At 35.6% G+C, this 25105-nt stretch overlaps 1 protein-coding gene across 1 annotated transcript in view; it reads right to left on the bottom strand.

Moving 5' to 3' along the window:
* Nucleotides 1–25105, bottom strand: part of LOC121419519 — a 147499-nt gene that overhangs the window by 43887 nt on the left and 78507 nt on the right. Inside the window, exons 28-39 of the mRNA XM_041613974.1 lie at nucleotides 21377–21493; nucleotides 20010–20147; nucleotides 18975–19313; nucleotides 17127–17267; nucleotides 15271–15387; nucleotides 14457–14597; nucleotides 12746–13090; nucleotides 10684–10830; nucleotides 9833–9937; nucleotides 2551–2658; nucleotides 1151–1279; nucleotides 269–610 (exon numbers count right to left, since the gene is read on the bottom strand). Of these exons, the coding sequence (XP_041469908.1) occupies nucleotides 269–610; nucleotides 1151–1279; nucleotides 2551–2658; nucleotides 9833–9937; nucleotides 10684–10830; nucleotides 12746–13090; nucleotides 14457–14597; nucleotides 15271–15387; nucleotides 17127–17267; nucleotides 18975–19313; nucleotides 20010–20147; nucleotides 21377–21493 (2169 nt within the window). The remainder of the gene's footprint in view (nucleotides 1–268; nucleotides 611–1150; nucleotides 1280–2550; nucleotides 2659–9832; nucleotides 9938–10683; nucleotides 10831–12745; nucleotides 13091–14456; nucleotides 14598–15270; nucleotides 15388–17126; nucleotides 17268–18974; nucleotides 19314–20009; nucleotides 20148–21376; nucleotides 21494–25105) is intronic.

Below are 25105 nucleotides of genomic sequence, written 5' to 3'. Positions count from 1 at the left end.
CATAAACCAGGTGAAGCAAATAGTATGGGCTTAAGAAACAGTGTGAAACCCCTAAAACATAGTATAGGGTTAAGGATAGTCAGGGGTTAAGGATAATATCGGGTTAAGAGAAAAGCAATGTGAAAAGCCTACAAGTATATTGCACATTAGGGTCCTATAGTTCTTTAGTATTATAGTTGTGATTAAGCCCTCTACAGATAAGATTTTGTCTCAATACAAATAAACTATCATTGCTTAACAAGTGCGGCCAATCATTATCATTACTTACTGGTGATGTTTGTAGTTGTGACGGTCAGGTCAAACCCTCGGCCATTCGCATAGCCCCCGCAGTGAAACTGCATCCAAGCGACGCTGCTCGGGACAACAACCTCGTTCCAAGCAGTGCGATGGTAGTAGGCGGTATAGAACGAGTCCACGTCATCGGGGTCAGCACCGGTCCCGAAGGAAAGATACGTGTAGATGGTGACCGAGAAGTCTTGGAAAGTGACGTGGACGTAGAGTCCGTCCGGTACGGTGATAATCCATAGATAATAGCAGCCGCTGTCATGTGGGACAGGGTAGCCAGGCGATCGGATCACCTGGGATTCACCCTCAGACAGTGAAATGTTTACTGTTGATGAATTTAGACAAAAACATTTAAAATAATATCAATAATAGCTGGCTTGATGCTGTATATCACTTTTTTTTTGCCAGAGGATACAAAGTGCAACAATTATTTCCCAACCTCAATAGCCCAAGTTATTACTTTATCAGTAGCATTAAGTAGCAATTAACATTGATTACCCATTAACTTCACCTGGGTTGAGTGCAGCACAACGTGGATTAATTTCTCGCCCAAGGAGAACAGGCCATATATGGCTGGGATCAAAAACCTAGACTCAATGTTTGAAAGACGAGAGTCAGAACCACTGGACCATTTGAAGGATAAATATATGCTACATATGATATATATATATATATATATATATATATATATATATATACTTATAGTCATATATGGCCGTTCCCATATGTGAAATTCCCCCCCCCTGAATGATAAACAGACCGTTGACTTTGAAATAGGGTGAATGTGCTATCCATGAAGGGTGAAAAACGTGAGCTAAATTAGAAAGTCATGAAATACAGAACCCTGGGCCGTGACAATACAAACCGGTGTTTTCCAACGTTCCGCAGTCCATCTCGTCAGAAAGAGTAAAACAATCATAGAATGCATCGCATTTGTAGACCCCCGGTATGCAGGCCCCATCACTGCAAGTGTATTCATCCTCTTCACATGTACCTATGCAAAAACGAATCACAGGGGATTATTAAAAAATGTTTTTGTGTCTGATCAGGGTTCCCAGCTTTTCAACTTAAGGATTAAATTTCAAATTGGAAAGTTGAATAGAAAACCAGATACGGTGCATGAGGTGCAGGAGTTTCTTTGACACAAGCTTTTGCAGACTGTTCAGAAGTTACACTACAGAGATTGTAGTAATCACATCTCACGCTTGAGTGAAGCCTAAACTTCAAACATCGTTTTCTCCTTTTTCCTCGGAGCACTCACTTAATTTCTTCTGCATTCAATAAATTACTTGTGGGGTTTACTTTTGTTTTGTCCGTTGTGTATAAATAAAACAAAATTAGGATGCACCCTCTTTAACTCAATAAAAGCCTCAAAATCCATTTTGGGAGACTTATTGTTGGTTTTGGGGTGGCTGCATGCTCACATTTATTATAATTATTATTACTTATTTGACCAGTATAAAAAGCACAAATACATTACATCAGAAAAACAATGACAATATTATTATACAAACATGCAAACAAATATACACGTAGGAGCGCCAAGTGGGTCTGGGCCGGGCACAACATTGAAATTCAGCACCGTTGACCAGAGGCATGTGCCCTCTCACATGCCACTATGCCCCTATGGATAATTAACATTTTTTCATTCAATAAGATTATTTCACAAATATCCGTAAAACCCATAGAAGACGAATAAAAGCGATATAGCTCTATGAAGGTGCTTACTATTGTTGACCTTGAACCATCTAAAATCCAAGAACCCCAGGACAATAAAACCTGCTTTTTGGCTGAAAAAAGGCTATAAAAATTGGAAAATTTAGGTATAATTACCATTTAAATCTACAAATTATGGTTTAAAAGTACTAATTATAGGAAAAACAAATTGCCTACCCCCAAACACATGAATAGACACCAAAACCAGAGAAAAAGACCACCATATAAAGAAGTTGTGGCCAAAACTGTGATTTTGTGGGGTTTTGGCGGCCAATTTGGATTTTGGCCCGGCACACTTTTTTCTCAGACCCGAGACAAAAAATATTGTCATTTCATGTTGAGATAAGGTAAAACGAACACAAAAAAATATTCCCACAGTAAAACCCAAAATCACCCATTTATAGCCCACTCCTATCATTATTGCACACTGAAAAGTAGGAATGCACAGGAAAGGGGGGGGGGGGGGCAGTAAAGAAAATCAAAGAAAATAGAGATGTAGTGGGAATATCAATAAATATCTACAAGGTTTCAAAAGATTCCGATCCTTACCGCAAGTGGCTTCGTCTTTTCCATTTGAACAATCAATAATATCATCACATTGCCAATGAGGGAAAATACATTCCCCTGGGGCACATTGGTACAAGTGGTCTGGACAAGCTGCAGATACAAACAGAACATGGTCATTATATATCAAAACTAGCACATCAATGATGTGATTCTTATCCAGCATCTTGCTATGAAATTTAACACAATTTTTAATTTCAGCCCAGTTGACACTGTAGTGAATTATATTGGTGACAGAAATTGAGGAAACAGAATTGAAATTGATAAAGAAATTTCGAAAAAATCAGCATAATTAATTTTCTAGTCAAAATTCCTCAATTCTGTGTAGAACCTTGGTGAACCTCATGTAGGAACCAAAATATAAATCCAAATCGGTCAACGAATAAATAAGAAGCATTTTTTGTGAGTTTTGAAAAATATGCATATAATAGCATAAATCATTTCCTAATCAAAATGTCAAAATTCTGTGTACAAGTTTGATGAACCTCATGTAGCTCTACTACATGTACATGGAAGAAAAAAATATCAAAATCAAATAAAAAATTGTAGAAGTTTTGTATCCCCACCAGGAGCTATCATATAAAGCAAACAAAATTGAAATTGATCAACAAATGAGAGAGAAAAAGCATTTTTGTGATTTATGAATAAATTTCACATAAAGCATAAATAATTTTCTAGTCAAAATTTCAAAATTCTGGGTACAAGCTTGGTGAACCTAATGCAGTTCTACTAGATGGAAGAAAAAAAATCAAAATCGGTCAACAAATAAAGAAAAAGAGGTATTTTTTTGTGATTATGAAAATAAATTGATTCTTCTTTACCTAAAACCTAAGGAAGGCACTTCAGATCTTTTTAATTGTTCTCCCCAAGCAGGCCCGGCATTACATAATGTTATTGTATTGTATTGTATTTATTTATTCAACCATAAAACACATATCAAAATAGCAATGTACAATAGATGATAAAATTAAATTATGGTTTGGGACACCGAAAAGCAAAATGCTTGTACATGGTATCCCAAAAAATTATAAAAAACAAGAAATAACTTACATTAAGAACAAATGCAATAACAACAGAACATAAGTTCACACACCAACATACGCACACACACACACACACACCCAAACACACACACACACAAATGCCTGAGAATAAAAGACTTAAGGGAGGTACATATATTTAAAGAGTGTCCATAAGTAGTGATTTGAACAGTAATTTAAATTTATTCAGAGTTGTACTTGATTTAATATCTGGTGGGAGTTCATTCTATTTCTTTACTCCATTGCTTATTAGGGACTGAAGACCAGCTGTAGTTTTAAAAAGAGGAATATAAAGCTTGTTACCTTGACGAGTGTTATAAGGGTGCAATTCTGAATTAAATACAAAAGGATTATCCTTAGACTCAGGAATGATATTATTCAATGTGGAGTATATAAATATAATTGTATTAAAAGTGACAAGTTCATAAATAGGCAGTATTTTCAAATTTTTAAATAGAGGAGCAGATGGGGAACGAAAATCAGATTTGTTGATTATTCTAACTGCTTTCTTTTGAAGTAATTCAATTTTGGATAAATGAGTTTTATACGTGTTGCCCCAGACATAACTTCCATAATTAAGATAAGACAAAATAAGGGTATTATATAATATAAGCAGAATATGTTTAGGTAGAATACACTTAAGCCTGGATAATATACCCACATTCTTTGATATTGTGTTGCAGAGGTGATGTATATGTGTACTCCAGTTTAGATTTTCATTAAATATAATCCCAAGAAATTTAACATCACTTAATCTATTTAATGTTGTATTATCAATATGAATATCATCTAGGTTTCCAGGAACCCTCCTGTTCCTTGTCCTGAAAATAATATAATTAGTTTTTGAAACGTTTAAGGATAATTTATTACATTGGAACCAGGTGTTTATTTTTTTAAATTCGACATTAATGGATTGAATAACATTAGTTAAAGATTTATTAGCCATCATTGCACAAGTGTCGTCAGCAAACAAAGAAAATTTAACCAAGTGTGATGAATTTACAATATCATTAATGTAGACAAGGAACAGGAGAGGGCCTAAGACAGAACCCTGGGGTACCCCACATCTATTCGATTGAATAGATGATTTGACACCATTGACCACCACGTATTGTGTTCTATTATTCAAGTAGTTATCAAACCAATTAAATGCATTACCTCTCACGCCGTAATGAAGAAGCTTTTGTAAAAGAATGTGGTGATCAATGGTGTCAAATGCTTTGGACAAGTCCATAAATATTCCAACACAGTACTTCCCATGTTCTATATTTGATAAAATATGTTGAAACAAATTCAAAAATGCAAGTTCAGTAGAATGTTGTTTTCTAAAACCATACTGGTCTTTTATCAAAATATTATGCAACTGAAGATAAGAATACAATCTTTTGTGAATGAGTTTTTCAAGTAGTTTTGCAAAGATTGGGAGTACTGCTATGGGTCTATAATTAGTCATTTCGTTTTTGTCACCTTTTTTGAATATGGGTATAATTTTTGATATTTTCAGTTTATTAGGTACAATTCCATAACAAAGTGATTGGTTGAAGATATAGGTCAATGGTTCTACAAAATAGTTTATACACTCTTTTACCACACGAGGTGATATATCATCAAAGCCGCTCGACTTTGATGGATTTAAAGTGGAACATACTTTCAGAACTTCAAAAACCGAAGTTGGAGTTAAAAACATTGAATTTATCGGGGATTCATTACTAAGAAAGGAGCTGAATGAGCATGGTGTAGATGGAATATTCTGAGAAATGTTACTACCTATGGAAGCAAAAAATGAGTTAAATTCATTTGCAATATCAGGTGCTGTTTCATACTTTTTACCATTATTAAACATAACATTAGGAATACCACGAAGCTTTCTTTTCCCTAGCAGATGGTTTATTTGGTTCCATGTTTTCTTAATATCTCCTCTAATATTATTAAAGAGATGGAGATAATAATCTTCTTTTGCAGCACGTAACAAATGAGTTAATTTATTCCTATATTTATTCAACTTAATCTTATTTTCCAGACATCGATTTTTCAAATATTTCTTATGCAGTCTGTTCTTTTTATTAATAGATCGCAACAAGCCCTTTGATACCCATGGTTTTTTAAATTTGTGTTTATGTGTTCTTTTAACTACCTCTGGAAAACACTCATTATACAGACATTGAAATTTGTTGAGAAACATTTCATAACATACATTGACATCATTGATTGCACCTAAAATACTCCAGTCTGCGTTTTTTAGTTTTCTCTTAAATGCATTGATATTGTCATCAGTAATTAATCTCTTCTTTACAGATGTATTAGGACATTTGTTCACATGTGTAATCTTCTTCACTGCACAAATAGGAAAGTGATCTGATATATCATCGATAAGTAAACAGCTTTTTATCATATTGACATCATAAGAATTACAAAAAATGTTATCGATGAGAGTTGCTGATGCGTTAGATATTCTTGTGGGTTTGGTTATTAATGGATAAAAGCTATGACTATACATGAGATTCAAAAATGCATTAGTACTCTGACTTGTTTCAATATTCAATAGATTTGCATTAAAGTCACCCATAATAAACATTTCAAGATTACTTCTATTAATCATATTAATATATTCTTGCATTTTCTCATTAAAACATGTCAAGTTCACATTTGGTGCTTTGTAAACACAACCAATAACAATAGACTTTCTTTTCTTGCATTTCAATTCAATAAATAAAGAATCACATATATCAGAGCAAGTAGATACATCCTGGTATGTTTCAAAATCAAAATCATTGTTAACATAGATACACACTCCACCTCCGGCCTTTTCAGATCTATTTACATGTACAAGAGTATAACCAGGAATATTAAACATATCTGTGATTGTATATGGTTGAAACCAGGTTTCTGATATACCAATGACACTGAACTTATGTTGAATTGACCCCAGTAAGTATAAAAATTTGTCAAAGTTTTTGATCAAACTCCTTGCATTAATACGAAGCAAGGAAAATAAATCCTCTGGATCCCAGTTGAGCATGTTATTGAACTCGTCAGAAAATATATAATTACATTTTAATCTTTCAATAAAGTTTTCATTGTCCAAACCATAAGAACAAATGTCAAAATCTAGATCATTCATTTCGAATGGGTTTAATTTCATACATCTAAATCTGTCGTACTCAATATCCTTATTCAACTTAAAGAATGATAATAACTGGAATTTGAATTCATTGTCGGATTTATAATGATTAAAGGGTAACACATAAATACAATCATCACATAAGTTACCTCGTGTATACTGTCTCAGGCATTTACCACAAATATAACACTTCATCACCACTCACACAAAAATTATGAACCGTACGGAAAAGAAGAAAAACAAAATGTATATATATATTTACAAGAAACAGACAAGGTAAATTTGAAACTACTAGTATAGATATGAAGTTGAGTCCACTGGCAAGTTTATCACTGTAAGCATGTAAGTATTTTGATACTCAGGATGATATCCATAGTTTAAGTAATCCGTAGATGTTCAATAAGACAAGAGTTTAATACTGAATTCATAGTTTAATATGTATTTCTATAAGTCCAGTTTACAAGTTCGTTCACAAATCGTCTATGAATACATCATATTAGTTTAATGCGTTCAGATCAGACACGGTTCTGATAAGTTTTTTGTTCATTTGGCCATCATCCTGTTGGATCAAGGCAAAGACGCGGCCATCTGTGCTCCACGAAGTTGATACGCGAGGATGACGCGATGTGCGTGTAAGCAGGTCAAGATTTTTCTTTGAGAGATCTTCTGCTATAACAACACCAGAACCTTTTAGTTTTCTACGGTTACTGAACATTAGGAATTTGGTTTGGTGTGAAACGAATTTGACGATAATAGGTGGTGGGCGTGAACGGGTAGTGTCATTGCTTGGTGAGATACGAGCTGGGATCCGGTGTGAGCGATCAATACTATCAGGTTTAAGATCGACTCCAATTTGCTTGGCGATATCGATGGCAATCTGGTTGGTGTCCTCTCCAGGGGTAGCTTTGACTCCCAGGAGCCGTATGCTGTTACGTCGCGAGTACTGATCAAGGTGATCTACCCTGGCTTCTAGGTCCTTCAATTTAGCTGAAGTGGTTTCCAGTGTAGCCTCTACTTCACGTAACTGGTGGAGCTTGCTATCGATGGCTACCTCCAAGTCATGAAGTGTGCCAAGCTTCTCATCCAAGATGTCGCTGATTTTATGCCGCTCAGCCTCCATGGCAGCTGTGAGCTTTGCTTCCAGGATTTCAGTGTAGGAGTGTCGTTCCTTCACTAAAGCAGACGAAACTGCCTTTTCTACAACAGACTGTAAATGATCCCAGCCCTGAGCTGGGCTGAGGTTGACTTCATCACTGGTACGGGAGGAAAGCGGGGTAGTACTAGTATAGCTCCCTTTCTTTACACTAGTAGAATGCGGGGTAAGCGGAGTGCCTTTCCCTGCCAGTGATGAATTGCATGCAACAGAGTCGGACTTCAATCGAGGACGAAGGTTGGGTCTTTTAGCACCCGACATGCTGTCTGGTTACTACACAGTATCAAATGGCAATGTGACTTAAAAAAAAAAAAGCAGTTTAAGTGAACCTGAGGAAGTAGGTAAGTAGTAATCTCTTCCTCAGACAAGGAGGCAAAGACTTGAGCAATATTGTACTGAACTACTGGGACTGAGGATTAAAGGACAATTTGGCCTCAGAATTGAGTACAGAGAGTTAGTGTATCAGTAACTGACAAGTTATTAAGGCGAATCAATCACCAAAGGACCAGAAAGCAGTCCTGAGAATACCAATGAACTTTGTGATAATGAGTCATCACCAGCACAGAATCACACAAGTGGGAATGGAGTGGGACTGAAGCAAAGTTCACACTGTCTTGGTGAATAAAGTATACTCAGGTATCAATATCAAATATAAAATCACTTTAGCAAACGTTTCCACACATATGATACTGGATGAACTGGTTCCAATGAGGGATAAGTCAAAGAGACCTGTAGCTCAGCTCAATTAGTCATTATGGTCTTCATACACCCTCGATGAAAAAGTATATAGGTGGGACTGAAGTACAAGCTGATACCTATTATGCCAGTATTTAGTATCAAACATTTAACAACATCAGGTGAAAATTCACATTACAAGTGGTTTCTATGTGTTCTCAGATGGTCCTAAAACATGATTGTCTTAGTGAAACGTAGAATTTTAAGAGATAAAAGCAGTAAACAGTCCAAAATCCAGAGCATCCTAGTGACAGGCACAGACACTGTTGTTTAAATGTTATCATTCCCCATTCCCCATTCTAATACATTAGCACTTGAAAAGAAGACAAAATGTCCCAGTTTATTGGTCTTTGGTATAACTTAGACGAGGATTGAAGCCATGACCTACTGTTCATGGGGTTGGCGCTATAGCAGTAAGCCCCTTTTTCATTAAAATTACCCCATACATTTTATAAACTATAAAATATGCAAATATTACCTTTGTTCAGAGCAAGAACCATTCATTCATATTTTTTTGCTTGATTATCAGAATATTCAGATGGAAAGTACATACGTCATTTTTTGTGTAAAAAAGGAAATATAAGAATGAAGAATCTGCCAATATCTTCAGGGAGGCACTCAACTCATTCTTTTTATGGGGTGTGCCTCATAAACCTCTGAAATGGGGGTCTAAGGAACTGACTACAAGGATAAAGTATGGCTCTTGGGAACTAAAACAGGGTCTACAAACGGGATGAGCTAGTACTGTGCATGCGCTAGCCATGCATGGAGCAGCTACTAGTTTTGACAATTTTGGTAGGGCTGGGGAGCTGGGGGCGTTTCGTGAAAGGACTTGTTGGACGTTTTATCCGACAAGTCCCATTTTATCCGACAGTTACCATAGGAACAGTGCCTCTCAGCCAATCAAAATCATGGAAAGATGTTAGATCTGACAACTGGTCAGATGAAAATATTGATGAAACGCTCCCCTGAGATGTCTCGTAACATGGGTCTTGAGAGCCTGTTTGGCGTTCAATGATTAAAGGGACGGAGTATTGTCAATCTGGCGCTACACAGCGGTTGCCGGGTCCATGATCAATTGGGCAAAGCAAATTTTCGGAGTATTTCAATTCATGTCTACTTCGAACAATAAAATATGACCTGGAGATGTAACATGCTTTGTACCTTTCCAAGGAAAGGCGCTACAAAAATGTTATTATTATTGTGACAATGACTCACGGCAATTTTCTTCATCATTAATACAGTCAATGATACCATCACATCGCCATGATTCGTGGATACAAGCACCATCGTTGCAGGTGAATTGATGTGGCTGGCAAGTTCCTGGAAAAAAATCATAATATTGATTGATTGAACTCATTATTTCTTACCTGGGGCCTGTTGCAGAAAAATATCCAGCAACAAATACATCAAACTATCAAGCACCGAAATATATCAAGCACTAAATATATCAAACTATCAAGCACCAAAATATATAAAAATATCAAGCACCGATATATATCAAGCACCAAATATATCAAAATATCGAGCACTGAAATATATCAAAATATCAAGCACTGAAATATCTCAAGCACCAAATATACAAAATATCAAGCACCGAATCCAGATTTTTATTGGCTAAAAATCAAGATGCGCAAGATCTTTTGAGTTACGTTTGACATTTTTTTTGTCTTTCAATGATCTTTCACCGATCTTTCAATGATCTCTCATGAGTCTTGCAGTGCTTTCTGTAAAAAAAATCCTGAGACTGTAGAAAGATCATGGAAAGACTATCAAGAACTTTGAAGGTTTATCGGAAGAATTCTGAAGACTACTGAAAGACCACTAACAGACTATTTTCTTGAACGACCGCTGAAAGACTGTTTTGAACCGTTTCAAAAACTTTTGGGACTCACAAGGACCACTGAAAGATCCATCAGGAATCGTGAAAGACCTTGGAGATCTTTGAAAGTTCGTTGAAAGACCCTTGAAAGATCAAGCACGTTTCATGGTCCTACAGCAGTCTTTCAGAGTTCTTGCTCTCTGTGGAATGGGGGTGTAAACATGAAAAAAAATGGTCCGGGCCCTACCTCCTACCGCTGTACACCTAGCTTCATCTTCATTTTGAATACAGTCATGAATGCCATCGCACTCGAATGTTGCAGGGAAGCAAGTTCCATCGAAGCAAGCAAACTCCAATGGTGCACACGTACCAGGTGGGATTACCGTTGGGGTAACTACATGTAGAAGAAAAGAAGTTTAGGCATCGGTTTAACTCATTTGATCAGGGGATTTTGTGAGTGAGAAAAAAAAATCCTGGGGTGGTATTAAGAAATCTATTCTAAGGGAAATAGTGTGTTATAAAAGCTAGCAAACTGCATTGGCGCACACGTACCAGGTGGGATTACCGTTGGGGTAGCTACATGTCGAAGAAAAGAAATTAAAGGTCAACTCCACCCCGAAAATATTGATTTCAATCAATAGAAAAAAAATCAAGCGAGCATAATGCTTAAAATTTCATCGGAGTTGAATATAAAATAAGAAAATTATGACATTGAAAAGTTTTGCTTATTTTTCATAAAACAGCTATCTCAGTAGTATGAAAATGAGAGAATCAATGATGTCCCTCGCTCACTATTACTCCCTCACTCACTATTTCTTTTGCTGTTTATTGCTTAAATTATACAATATTTTCATTTTTACAGATAAAAATAATAATGACCAACTTGACTGAACAAAAAAATGATAAAACAATGGTAGTTCCACATGTTCAGGGAGGAATATCCATATTCCACAGTGCAGTACTTCCATATTCAGAAACAGTATATTTTATCAAGGACCAGTTATTTGGCACTCAATCCCTTCTGACATTTAATCAAGCCCTTCAGTATCTGTTTTTAATTGGAAATACAAAACATTTTTATTGTCCAAGTCTTAGATTTATTTTTGGTTCTCTCCCCCCCCCATTCTCATTCGGTTAAGGTTTAGTTAGGTGTTTTGTTTGTTATGTTTTTTGTTTTTTCTCATTGAATTTGTGATTATTTGATGTTTCTAATATTTCTTTAAGTACAATTTTTTTTATGGGTTGGCCTCACACAAGGTTTCTTCCTTTTTGGCCATTACCTTCCTCACTTTATCTAAATTTGATGTACATTGTATTTACATTGTCTATTTTTTAAATGTATTTTTATCTTGATCTCTTGAGGAGAAATAAATGAAACTTGAATGAAACTTCATTTCAGATGACAATGAGAAGAAAGACCAAGTTTAGGCATCGGTTTGCCTCCTCAAATTTTATCAGGGTATTTTGTGGGAGAGAAAATAAACCCTGTTTGAATCATTGAGGTAAAACATCCTTAATAGTGCTAATAATAACAGTATACATGTATTACCCACAGTCCGAAAACTGTTCTCCCAGCGGGCCCTGCTACTATTATTACCTGGCTAAGCTAGGCTACCTATTCAGGTGCACACAGCTTTTTCAGGAATTAAATCCTGCTGGTACCCATTTACATCACCTGGGTCGAGGGCAGCACACTGTGGATGAATTCCTTGCTGAAGGAAATTACGCAATGGCTGGGATTCGAACGCATGACCCTCTGATTCAAAGTCCGAAGACTAATCCACTGGGCCACACCCTCCGTCCTTAAAACCTCTCTGAATAGGTATTCAGATATCTGATTCATCTTCATGTTATCTCTGGAAGAGTTCTCTAGTTATGAAGCAATGTCTTTGGTGAGAGGCCTTTTACTAGCACGCTCATCTCATCCAACCTATGAAAATACTTTCACCCAGAAAAAATGTCTCTGCCAGGGATCGAACCCAGGTCCCAGCTTTGAATGCCGGTGCCTTAACCACGGGACCACAGAGACGGGTTCGTGGCTAGGGCGACCCGATCCGACAGACTTTCAGATAAACAGATTTTCGACACCACCACTTAAATTTCCTTTGTCGGGTGTAGGTGAGTTTTGAACAATGACAAGCTGCCATGCCTCAGCTGGATCAAAGCTATTGCTTATATACAGTACATGTACTGGACCAATAGGAATTGTTCTCTTCATTCATTTCTTTCGCAACACATTGAAATACAAGAGTTGCCAAAGCTGTTGTAAATGTATAATTTCTTACATTATATAATAAGTCCATACTGACCTGCTTGTTCTATCGGGATCATACTGATGTTGTAACCGGTGGATTGCCCATAGGGACCGCCGTGGAAGACAATATAGAACTGATTGGTTGGTGTGTAGAAATTCACTGGAGTCCTGTCATGATGGTTGTACACGGCAAAAGCTTGGTCGTGATCGTGGTAATCGTCGCCGTGACCAAAAGCGAGGAAACCTTTCCAATCGATGGAGAAATCGTTGAATATCACACGGACGACGTAGTCATCAGGGGCAGAGATGATGTACACCAGGTATTCTTTCGGAGGGTAAGGGTTTGGGTAGTTGGTCGATAAGATGGTGTAAAGCTGTTCCACTTGAAGGTTCTCTTGCACTGCAACGATAATGGTAATAATGATTATGTAATTGTAATTACAATTGTAAAGATGATGATGATGGTGGTAATGTTCTTACAGGTTATAATAATGACAGTGGTGGTAAAAATAATTACTATAACAATTGCAAAAATGATGATGATATTGATGGTGATAATGTTATAATAATAATGGTATTTTATTCAAAGACTGTTTGCAGCAAGAGCTGAATTGCACAGAACTTTTACATTAAAAAACAACATAAAACATAACAGTATCAAAATAGAATTATAAAAATACACAAAGCATGAAAAAAATGTACTATCATTAATACTTTGGGGGTTAATATGAATCAACAGAATATTTTCAAATATAAGTAATTGCAGAGGTTTCTTATACGAGGAAGCGGATTGGAAGAATTTATGATGTAAGTGAATTGGATTGGATAAATTTGACTTGAGGATTTCGAGATTTTGAATAAGTGATGTATTCAGAGTATAAGGAGAAATGGAAGTGGGTAACAATGGGTAAATAATTAGAATAAAGTTTTATGTACAGAGAGTTTTGTATACTTATTTCGTTCTACTGAAACATTACAAATAGTCGCTGATTATTTTGTTGTTACTGGTAATTATAATAACTGTGCTGGTAAAAACAATTACAGTAACAATTGTAAAAATGATGATGATGGTGATGTTGTTACTGGTAGTTATAATGACTGTGGTGGCGAAGATACTGATAATGGTAATGATGATGATAAGAGGCCCGAGTCATGTCAGACTTTTTTTTTGTTTTGGAATCTGTCAGTCGGAATCCGATATTCCGATAAATGAATTCAAGAACGGGAGGTACAAAAAAAGTCACTGGTTACACAATATTGATTTCATGTTTAAACAAATATTCATAAAAAAACAAGAAAATATAAGAAGACAGAGGAAAAAAACTTGCCGATGTTTACGTGGCTAACTTGTTCTCTTTGTAAGTAGCTAAGCTATGAGACACATATAGAGTCCACCGTCCTCTACAATGTACATGCGTCTCGTGGCTTAGCTACTAACAAAGAAAAAAAGATGCCCAGGTAAACATCAGCAAAGTTTTTTCCCCGTCTTCTCATATTTTTCTCAGTGGTCATCTGTATTGTATTCCTTCATTTTGACGATAAGATATCGGCAAATAATTCAGGGTGAGGGTCACGACCGTGCCAAGTAATCCAGGGTTCAAAGGGTTAAAGAGCTTTAACCTGAAAAATGCTAAGTTTGTTTTTCTCACCCATGTCCATATCAATGAGAAAATGGATTTCAGAATTCATCTTATGCTCCTTGACGGAGGTTTGAATTTCAAGTGGACTATCTTTCTTAAGAAATTCAGCCCAAGCGAAGTACTCACCTAGTGTATTTGGTGTTCCGCATCCTTCTATTTCATCCGACCTATCTTCTGGAGTGCAGTCATAGTAGAAATCACACTGATAAGAGCCCGGGATGCATCGGCCACTGCTCAGACATCTAAAGTCACTCTCTTTACAAGTACCTTTATACAGATATTGTCAAAGAAGATCAGAGGTTAGTTCATCAGATACAAAATAACACTGTCCTGGGGGCCAATCCATAAAGCTGTTTGTAAGTTAAGTGCGACTTTAGAAATGAATGACGATCCTTTTTTGTGGTGAATAATATTCTTTATTAAATGTTCATTCGTGATTATTCAGCACGTAAGAAAGGATCATCAGCCATTCTTTCAGTCGCTCCTAACTTATGGACTGCTTTATGAAACACCAACCGGGTACCCATTTCATAATGCTTGTTATGATAAAAAATATTGCAATAATGTTTAAAGCTATTTAAATAATCCAATTTGATTGGCTGATTGTAAATTTGCAAAAGAAACTGTGCATTTGGTATTATAACAAGTCTGCATGAAACAGATCCCAAGTCATATCGGTCAAGAAAAATAATTATTTTGTTATTTCAATAGCACCACGCTCCAATACTAACAAAAAAGGAGCATTGACGATAGAGGTAGAAATAAAATTGCAAATGAATAATTATTTTGCTACAATGATTAAAGAAAATGAAATTTAACCAAAACCCATTTCCTTTCCACTATTGTGGCTGCTTCAGTAGCCCCTATGATCTTGGCCATTGACAGTGCCATCTCAAAATTTCAGGATTTTTTTCCACAAAAAGAAAAAAAAAAATCTTACAGTTAAACTCATCATCGTGGCCAGGACAGCTTGAGTAGTAGTTGCATCTAAGGTACCCCGGGATGCATATATCTGTGTCTTGGCATCTGTATTCGTCTTGTTGGACACCGCATTCTCCTGAACAATCAAGCACATATAAAAAATGTTGAAAAGCCCTTTTCAAAGAATAGGCATCAGTTTTCATGGGGAATTTTACTCCATTGGAAATGGAATTTGTGGAGTGCCTTGTAAAGTTTGACCAGCTTCTTTTGGAACCCACTTTTCATTCTACAGGAATGAGCAAATCATGAAGCTATGCTACTTTTTAACCAAACATCCAACATTCAGTACCTGGGTACCTACTCCAAAAAAACTTAACCATCAATCTCCGACATACTCCTAGATAGCAGCAATACAAATGTAGGACAAATCGATTTCGCAATAGCCCCATACCATATTTCATAGATCTCCTGAATAAAGACATGCCCAATCAATAAACCCATTGCTCATTTGAAAGCAATACAAGCCTACTTGCAATATCAAGTTTTTTAATGAATGAGGAAATCAACTCTTTTATTTAAAATCCATATATTTTCATTGATCTTTTACAAACGTTTACATATTTTGTTTTTATTATTTTTAATTTACTATTTCCTCATTATCTTATGTACATGTATATAAATTTTCTTTGCCAAAGTATTCTTGCCTATACACATATTTCTCATGTCAGTTTTTACAAAGGTTACTGTTTTTTAATGTTTGAAATATGTAATGAGTCTTTTTATTGTTTTTACTTTGTATACATGAACAATTCAGCCATTTGGCTGCGACTCATGTTTTTAATAAACCTTGAATTGAATTGAATTTGTGGGGCTGTTTTCTACTACTGATAACATTTTAAACCTGCTTTCCTACGGTAATGTGAAAATGACATGCAGGCCAGAACTTCTCAATTCTCAAGTCGATTCCCCAATCAGGAAAGTGGTTTAACTAAAAATGGAATAAATAGAATGACCCAATATTTTTTCATAAAACTATGGTACGATTATCATAACCACTATCATCATAATCAACATCATCACCACAATTATCATCATCATCACCATCACCACCATCACCAATCATCGTCATTATCATCAGCATCACCATCAGCACCACCATCATCATCATCATCACCATCACGATCACCATCATCATCATCATGATTATCACCATGCAGTATTATTATCACCACGCAGTATTATTATCATTATCATCATCATCATCATCCCCATCATCCCTACATCATCATCCCCATCATCATCATCATCATCATCATCACCACCATCATTATCATCATCATAATCAACATCATCACAATTATCAACATTATCATCATCACCACCACCACCATCAATCATCGTCATTATCATCACCATCACCATCATCATCATCATCATCATCACCACCACCACCATCACCAATCATCAGCATCAGCATCACCATCATCATCATCACCACCACCACCATCAATCATCATCATTATCATCACCACCACCACCACCACCACCAATCATCATCATCACCATCATCTTCATGATTATCACCATGCAGTAGTATTACTATCATCCCATCATCATCATCATCATCATCATCATCACCACCATCATCATCATCCCATCATCATCATCCCATCATCATCATCATCCCATCATCATTATCATCCCCAACATCATCAGCACCACCATCACCAATCATCGTCATTATCATCAGCATCACCATCATCAACCATTATCAATCAGCATCATCATCACAATCATCACTACCTGGTGGGCCTTCACTACCATCATCATCTTTATCATCATTTGCATATGAGCTTGTAAAAGGCAAAGACTGACCTGGAGTAGGGTATGTGCAGTCCATTTCATCGTCTCCCTCCAAGCAATCGAAATACCCGTCACATTGCCACCATGGGGGAATGCACTCAGAATCAGCAGCGCATTGATAAGCTGTGTCCGAACATGGAGGGTGTACGTGACCTGAGCAAATAGTTGATATTATAAAACGGGTTCAAGGTATAGCCAATGGTGAGTGCGTATTCAAGTCACGTGTTCATGCTTTAATTATGCGCAACCTTCTAGTCGTGCATTTTTCGTGCAGCACTGTGCAATTTTTGTGCAGCATTAGTTCCAATAGCGTGTAAAAACTGATACGCGTTCAGTAAAAGAGGCTGGCTAGGATTTTGATGCGCTTACTTAGGCGCGCATAGTAGATACGCATGTGATGTCATAATTGACAGTGATGTCATAATTGACAGTCTTGTGATCTCTTCGTCTGTGCGATCGTACACAAGTTGGAGGGATTTGAACAACATTTCCATGAAAAATTCATTTTGCCGACCCGTTTTATAAAACAATTAATGCACATTTTAAGATTTGTGATGTTAGTGACGATGCGAGCAACTCTCGGGCATTCACAATATTATACAAAAGCACTCGGCGCAAGCGCCTCTTGCTTTCGCATAATTGTAATTACCCTCGAGTGTGCTGCATCGTCATAACACACTCATAAATGTGCATTAATTGTATATCAGATGATTACGACATATACCACATACATACTGATTTAAGAATCCCTGTTAAAGAATGCACCTGTCTACAATGACTGCAGGTTAGATAATAATATGCTAATTCAGAACTTAACCCAAAAAGGACTGGGCTATGTGAGATGTATTGACGACTGGGGGGGGGGGGGGCATGATGGTCCCCTCTTCTGATCTCGGTCGCCATTCACACAATCGTGCCAGAATTTGGCAGGCACATTCTTTACCACATACAATACAACTAGTATAAAAAAAACTCTGAAATAATTATTCTTTATTATTATGAATAAAATATGCAAATTTATTCATGAAAAACATTATTTGCATATTTATAACCCAATTTCACTTCAAATTTTCTTCTTTTTTTGCAGGTCATCTTTGCAATCTAATATAAAGGTTTCCACAAAGAAAACTTGCGAAAGCAAATTTTTTCCTAATGTATTTCTATGTTTTTAGAATTTCTTATGTATTCATTTGTTTTCTTATCTCTTGTTTTTCATTGTTTTTTTCAATGGAAATTATTACAGACCATTTAACAACTAAATTAAACCCTAAATGAATGAAGCAGACCAATTAGAAAGAGAAGTGATCTCCCTTTTATGAATTTCATCTCCTATAGACTTTGTACACAAAGTATAAAAATGAGCAATTTTCAGCATGACATTGTCTCGTGAAAAAAATTATCTGGCGTCGTGATACTATACCTGTATGTCGCAAATTTGGTCTCAAAGGTTTCGCGAGACTTACAAAAAAAGTCATAAAATTTTGCGGTGCTATCTATTTGTGTTTCAGAAATATTGTGCAAAGTGTCAAGGGGGTTGATACATTTTTTAGGGTTAGTACAATAATGGTTAATACATTTAGGGTTAATATATTAATACTGCTATAATTATTACACTGAGATGCATGACAGGTATATTCTTCTCAAACGCAATCTATTTTCTTGATACAAACAAACTAATGGGTTAATCTATTTTATCTAAATAAACCTCTAAAAGGTATTCTATAAGTCAATGAGAAACCACAAACAGCGTTGGTCAGTTCGTGCTACCTTCAATTAACCCATTGCCTACTGGAATCGGGTTATACCTGTACAAAGTCTATGGGAATGACAGAATTCAGTATTCAACAGGTTAATACGTACCACCATGCACTGCCCTCATAGACAGGAAGAAGCCTCGGGTTCCGACGTAAGCTCCGCTGTAATACTGCACCGAGATTGTGTTCTCATGGGAGAGAAGGATTTCAGGATTGAATGAGTGAAAATAGTGGGCCCATTCGTTTGAGTGGTTGCCCACCATATGACCATCGGAGAAGACAATGAAGGACTGGACGCCAAGGTCGTAATCAAGGAAGTCAAAGTGGATCAGAGCGCCCTCGGGGGCGGTGACATGCCAGAGTTGGTAGATGGCCGGGTCGGCCGAGTCGGGCCAGTTCTGGGAGGTGATGTTGGCTTGTTCACCCATTGCCAATGTGATGTTGGCTGTAACAGTGATTAAAAGAATTAAACAAATTATACACATCAGAATTTCTCAATTGCATTAATTTCAAAAGATAAGATACAACATAACCTAGCTGGATGAGATCATAATATTTTTTCAATATTTCAGACCAATTTAAATCATCTTTCTACTTCCTTTAAAGAGATAATTCCTCATGCAAAATGCTCATCACAAGGTTTTCTAAAATTGGTGAAAAAGAGTACATTAATTTACCTCACATACAGCTGAGTGTTTCATAGGTTTATTTCCACTTCATCCAATTGCCAACTCGTCTACTATCATTTGGTCTACCATCAGTTCGTCCACTCACCAAATGGTCTAATCACCAATGAACATTTAATGGTGAATATCAATTACCCTAAGAAAGGATCACCAGTCATTTCTTGAAGTCACTCTTAACTTACGAACAGCTTCATGAAAAGCCCCCTGGTAGCCTCATTTTTTCAGTTGTGATTCAGAGCAAAATACATCACACAAATATTTCAACAATTTCAACATACATTGTAGAATTAAAGCTGCTCGAGTAGTTAAAATCGATCAAAAGGGGGATAACGACAATGGAAAATTCTCTTATTCTCTTCTAAAGCACAATTTACATCAATAATTCTTTGTGTACCTTTCAGAAAATATATTCTTGCCTGCATTTCATCCCCATTTACAAGTCAATTAAGCCTTACTTGGTTCATGAAGAAGGTGGCACAGCATCTCGTCATCGCCTCCAATGCAGTCCGTGTAGTAATCACAGAGCCAATACCGGGGAATACACATACCGTCATATGTGCATCTGTAGTGGTCTAACTCGTTGCAAAACTCTCCTATGAAAGGGAGAACAATAATAATAATTAACATTATTTGCATAGGGCTTATCACCAAACATGTCTCTAAGTGCTTAGGAAAAAACAGAAAGAGAGAAGGAATTTGAGCAAATTTTGATAAGTAATTGCATATTTCACAGAGAGCAAGAAGAATAAGCATGGAAACGTTAGATAAATCGATGGGTCTTATTGCCATATACTACGAACCCATGCTTTCATTTCTATACTGGTTAAATATAGATGAAGAGGAGGCCATCTCATCATGAGGGGGGGGGGGCAGGACTTGGGCTAGATTTTAAAATGTGGCCCCCCTTTACTTTCGGCAGGAGACAGGATGATCACAAATAAAAAGAGCTGAAAAGGCTGTTGAGTGTTGAAAAGGCTGAAATTTATTGAATGAGCTCCCTCACTATTTTACAGGGGGAAAAAGCTGAAATTAAGCTGAAAATCAAAAGCAAAAATAGTTCAAATCAGTGAACGATCTGAACTCTCACACTTCCAGTCAGATGTTCGGCTGTTTTTAAGAGAGAGAAATAATATCCAATTCGTTGCATTTTTGTGGTGACTAAACATATTGTTGACAATTATCCAAACTGTTGTATTGGTGATACAACAGTGCAGGCCTCATTTTGAGAAAGAAAAAAAATCTTAAGTTTTTCTTTTATTGCCAATGCTTGTAAAAGACAATGAAAAAAATATATTCATCAAAAACTATGACAGGTATGTGTATGATTTCCTTTCAGAAGTCATATATTTGTCCCAGATATAAAGTCAAGTATTTGAGGAGAAATAAAAGAGAGCTACTTGCTATAATTTAGGTCGAAACGCTCTGAATTCCTCTTTCGAAAAGCCCATATACATGTAGGATACAACACCATTGACTGTACGTTACATAAACGCTTGTATCACACATTTACATGAAAAATTAATGCAAGCAGAAGGGATATGTGAGAAAGAAGAGAGGGGGAGAGATTGAGAGTATCATTATCATTATAATCATTATCATTATTATTATTATCAATATTATTTTCATCATAATCATTATCATCATTATTATTATAACTTAGCACATTCTTCTATTATTATATTATTATACTATCATTATTATTATTATTATCATAATTATTATCATTATCATTATTATTAATATCATTATCTTTATTATTATCATCAATATTATTATCATTACCATCGTAATAACTATCATTATAATTATGATTATAACTTGCCGCATTCTTCAGGTGACTCATCAGAAAGGTCCGGGCAGTTGTAAAAGTAATTACATCTCAAATTATCTGGGATACATAGACCACTGTTGCATCTGAACTGCTGATCACTGCATTCTCCTAGAAAAAAAAATCAGGGTAATAATACTAATATTGACTGGCCTTGAGGGGAACAACAAATATGTCGCCTGCAACAGAATCATATGGGTCTTTTAAGGGCAACACATTGATGTTTCCCGAAAGAAGAGCCAGTCAATATTATCATCATTATCTAGGGCTTTACAATGTGGAATTCAAGGTATTATTTAGAACAATTTATATGCCTGTTTGCTTATGACTACTTCTGATTTCAGGTTATCCACGAACTTTTCATTTCATTTCATTTCATTTCATTTATTTCCATTTCCAACAATCATTTACATTTACAATAGTTTTGTTACATACATCTTGATATAATTATAATCAATAAAACAAAGAAACTTATTATGTATAATACTCAAGATAACAGGTCGGAAACGGAGGAGGCTGCTAAAAAGCGAAGCTTGTAAGATGCAGCCTCCTATAACACACGTATGAAGAATGTAAACAAAACACAAACCCAACATGGTAGACATTTGAACTTAAATCTATCTGAATGAATAATTTAAAAGAAATAAAAAGAAAGAAATAGAAAATAAGAGAAAATAGCAAGATCAGTGGTCTCCAGATTCTTGCCCCAACACTCAAAGCGAATTTACAGAACAGGAAAACGAAAAATATCATATTTCACAGCTCGTAGTGCTGAGTATATATGAAAAATATAATGTATGAGTGATGAAGAGTTAAAAAAACTAACGAGTATCTTGGAGAAACTTTTTCAACTTAAATTTAAAAGAATTTAGGCTTGGGGAATCTTTGATAGTATTATCAAGAGTGCCCCAAAGTCGAGGGCCTTCGAAAGTGAAGATGGATTTTGCAAGAATTGTCCGGGGTAGAGGAAAATGAAATTCCTCGGATTGACGTGTAGGGTATTTATGAATAGTTTTGTTTTTATTAAATGAAGAATCAAAGATTGATGGTAGCATATTATTATTTAATTGATACATAAATTGACCCAAGTTGTATTGATATAATGTTTTTACTTTTAAGATTTTATTGTCAATAAATAATTGGTCTGTGTGGGATCTCCAGGACATATTAAAAATAACGCGCAATGCCTTTTTCTGTAAAAGTAATATTCGTTCTAGATATGATGTATGTGTATTTCCCCAGACAATTATCCCGTAGTTTAGATAGGGTAAAATTAATGTTGAATAAAGCATTTTTAGGGAAGAAGTTGGAAGAAAAACTTGACCTTATTTATAACACCAATATTGCGTGAAATTGTACGGCATATAAAATCAATGTGTGTTTTCCAAGATAAATTGTTGTCTACTATCAGACCTAAAAATTTTGTTGTAGTGACCACTTCAATGTCAGCGTTGTCCAATTTAATGTCGTATGGTAATTTATCTAAAGAATTGCTAAAAAGCATACATTTCGTTTTTTGTACATTGATTGACAATTTATTAGATCTTATCCATTGTACTAGCTTCTCCAGTTCAATGTTCAATATATTGACTAAAATATCGGGATTAGGATGAGAATAAAGTACATTTGAATCATCTGCAAAAAGAATATAAGATAACATTGTCGAAGAATTGTGAATGTCATTTACATGAATCGAAAATAAAAGTGGGCCCAGTATGCTGCCTTGAGGAACACCCCAATTAACCTTTAGTAAAGAAGAATTTTGTTCATTTATGTTAACAAACTGTTTACGGTTTATTAGGTAATTCCTGAACCACTCCAAGACCTTTCCACGGATTCCGTAATTTTCAAGTTTGTATAGTAGTATTTCATGATTTATAGTGTCAAAGGCCTTGGAGAGGTCCAGAAAAACACCTACTGTATGTTCAAAGTTATCAATAGCTTTTGTGATTTTTTCAACAAATGAAAGAGTGGCATGAGAAGTACTATGCTTTTGGCGGAATCCAAATTGAAAGTCAGAAATTATGTTATATTTATTCAAAAATTCTAATAGTCTTGTATATATCACTCTTTCTAGAATCTTTGATAGAGTAGGCAATAAAGATATCGGTCTATAGTTACATACATTATTCTTGTCTCCTTTTTTGTACACAGGTATTACCTTAGATATTTTCATATTGTCGGGAACGACGCCATTAATTAAGGATAGATTAAATATGTGTACTAAAGGATCAACAATATATTCTATGACATTTTTTAATAAAATATTATCAATACCATCATGACCACAACTCTTTTTGTTTTTTAAATTATTCACTGTATCTATTATTTCATTCCTATGTACTGGTAATAGAAAAAGAGAATTAGGATTTGGTCGGTGAGTGAAATCGGTAAATTTCTTTTGTGTTAATGGTATATTGTCGGCTAGATTTTTTCCGATCTGTGAAAAATATTGATTGAATATGTCAGCTATCCGCGCAGAATCATGAATTTCGATATCATTGTGTTTTATTGTTCTTATGTTCGATTTTACGCTATACTTATTCAAGGCATTGTTTATAGTTTGCCATGTTTTTCTTATATCATGCTTGAAATGAATTAGTTGGTTTGTGAAGTATTTTCGTTTTTCGCTGCGCAAAACTTTTGTGAGGGTATTTTTATACATGGTGTATTTGCGATGCGACTTCTCTGAACGATTTATTTTGTCGGCATAGTATAAATTGTTTTTACGATTTATTGACCGTAATAATGATTTCGATATCCAAGGAAGTCTTGGATTCTTTTTATAATTGTAGCATTTATTGACTAGTGGTACGTGCCTATCTAAGTGTGTGGTTAAAATTTTAATGAATATATTATAATTTTAATGAATATATTATTATTGAAGTAACCCTTAATGAGCTATTGTGACGTAAACTCTTACCTTCATGCAGTCGCGCACATGCACACTTGCGCTTTGGTTGCGCTGATTCAGCCCCCCCTCGACATTTTTCTCGATAAATCCGCCGCGCGAATTTTTTTTACCGTGTCGCTTGCTGACTTTTCACTTTCAAGTCTCGCGCAACTTTTGAGACCAAAATTGTGACCCCCGAGTACGCGGTTCCAAAATTACGCAGCATTTTGTAAGTGCATGCAGACCCAAAATTACTCAAAAACATGAATTTGTGTACAAATCCAATGCAAATAGTGTTCTTAGCCAAAATTCATAAATGTATCATTATTTTTCCTTTTACTGCTTAAAATCAATTAATTTTGTCTTGTTTATGGTCAAAATAAAGTCCCAGACAATTTACATTGAAAAAACAATAAAAAACAAAAAGTCGAAAAACAAAGAAATACATAAGAAATTTAGAAAACAATAGAATACATAAGAAAATGAATGTGATTTTGAAATTTTTTTAAAATCAATTTGATCAGATGCCTATCTAGAGTATGTGAAACAAAAATTAGCAATTCAGGGGCATTATTTTATTAATTAGAGCAAACTTATGATTTTACGCATAAATTAGCATAATTAATGAGACGTGAGATTTTTGCAGAATTTGATGTTATAGTTTTGTAGATAATGCCATGGATCATAAGGGGGGGCTGAATCAGCCCCCCCCCCCAGTCTTCTTTGGCGTCGAAATAGCCCAGTCTATTTAGGGTTAACTTACGAACAGCTTTAAGAAACACCCACCACTTCTTATATGGGTGCACTTCAGTGCACCTAATACTTGGCTT

The sequence above is a fragment of the Lytechinus variegatus genome, chromosome 8 (genome assembly GCF_018143015.1).
Source record: "Lytechinus variegatus isolate NC3 chromosome 8, Lvar_3.0, whole genome shotgun sequence".
Classification (NCBI taxonomy): domain Eukaryota; kingdom Metazoa; phylum Echinodermata; class Echinoidea; order Temnopleuroida; family Toxopneustidae; genus Lytechinus; species Lytechinus variegatus.
This window is presented reverse-complemented; position numbering and strand designations above follow the sequence as displayed.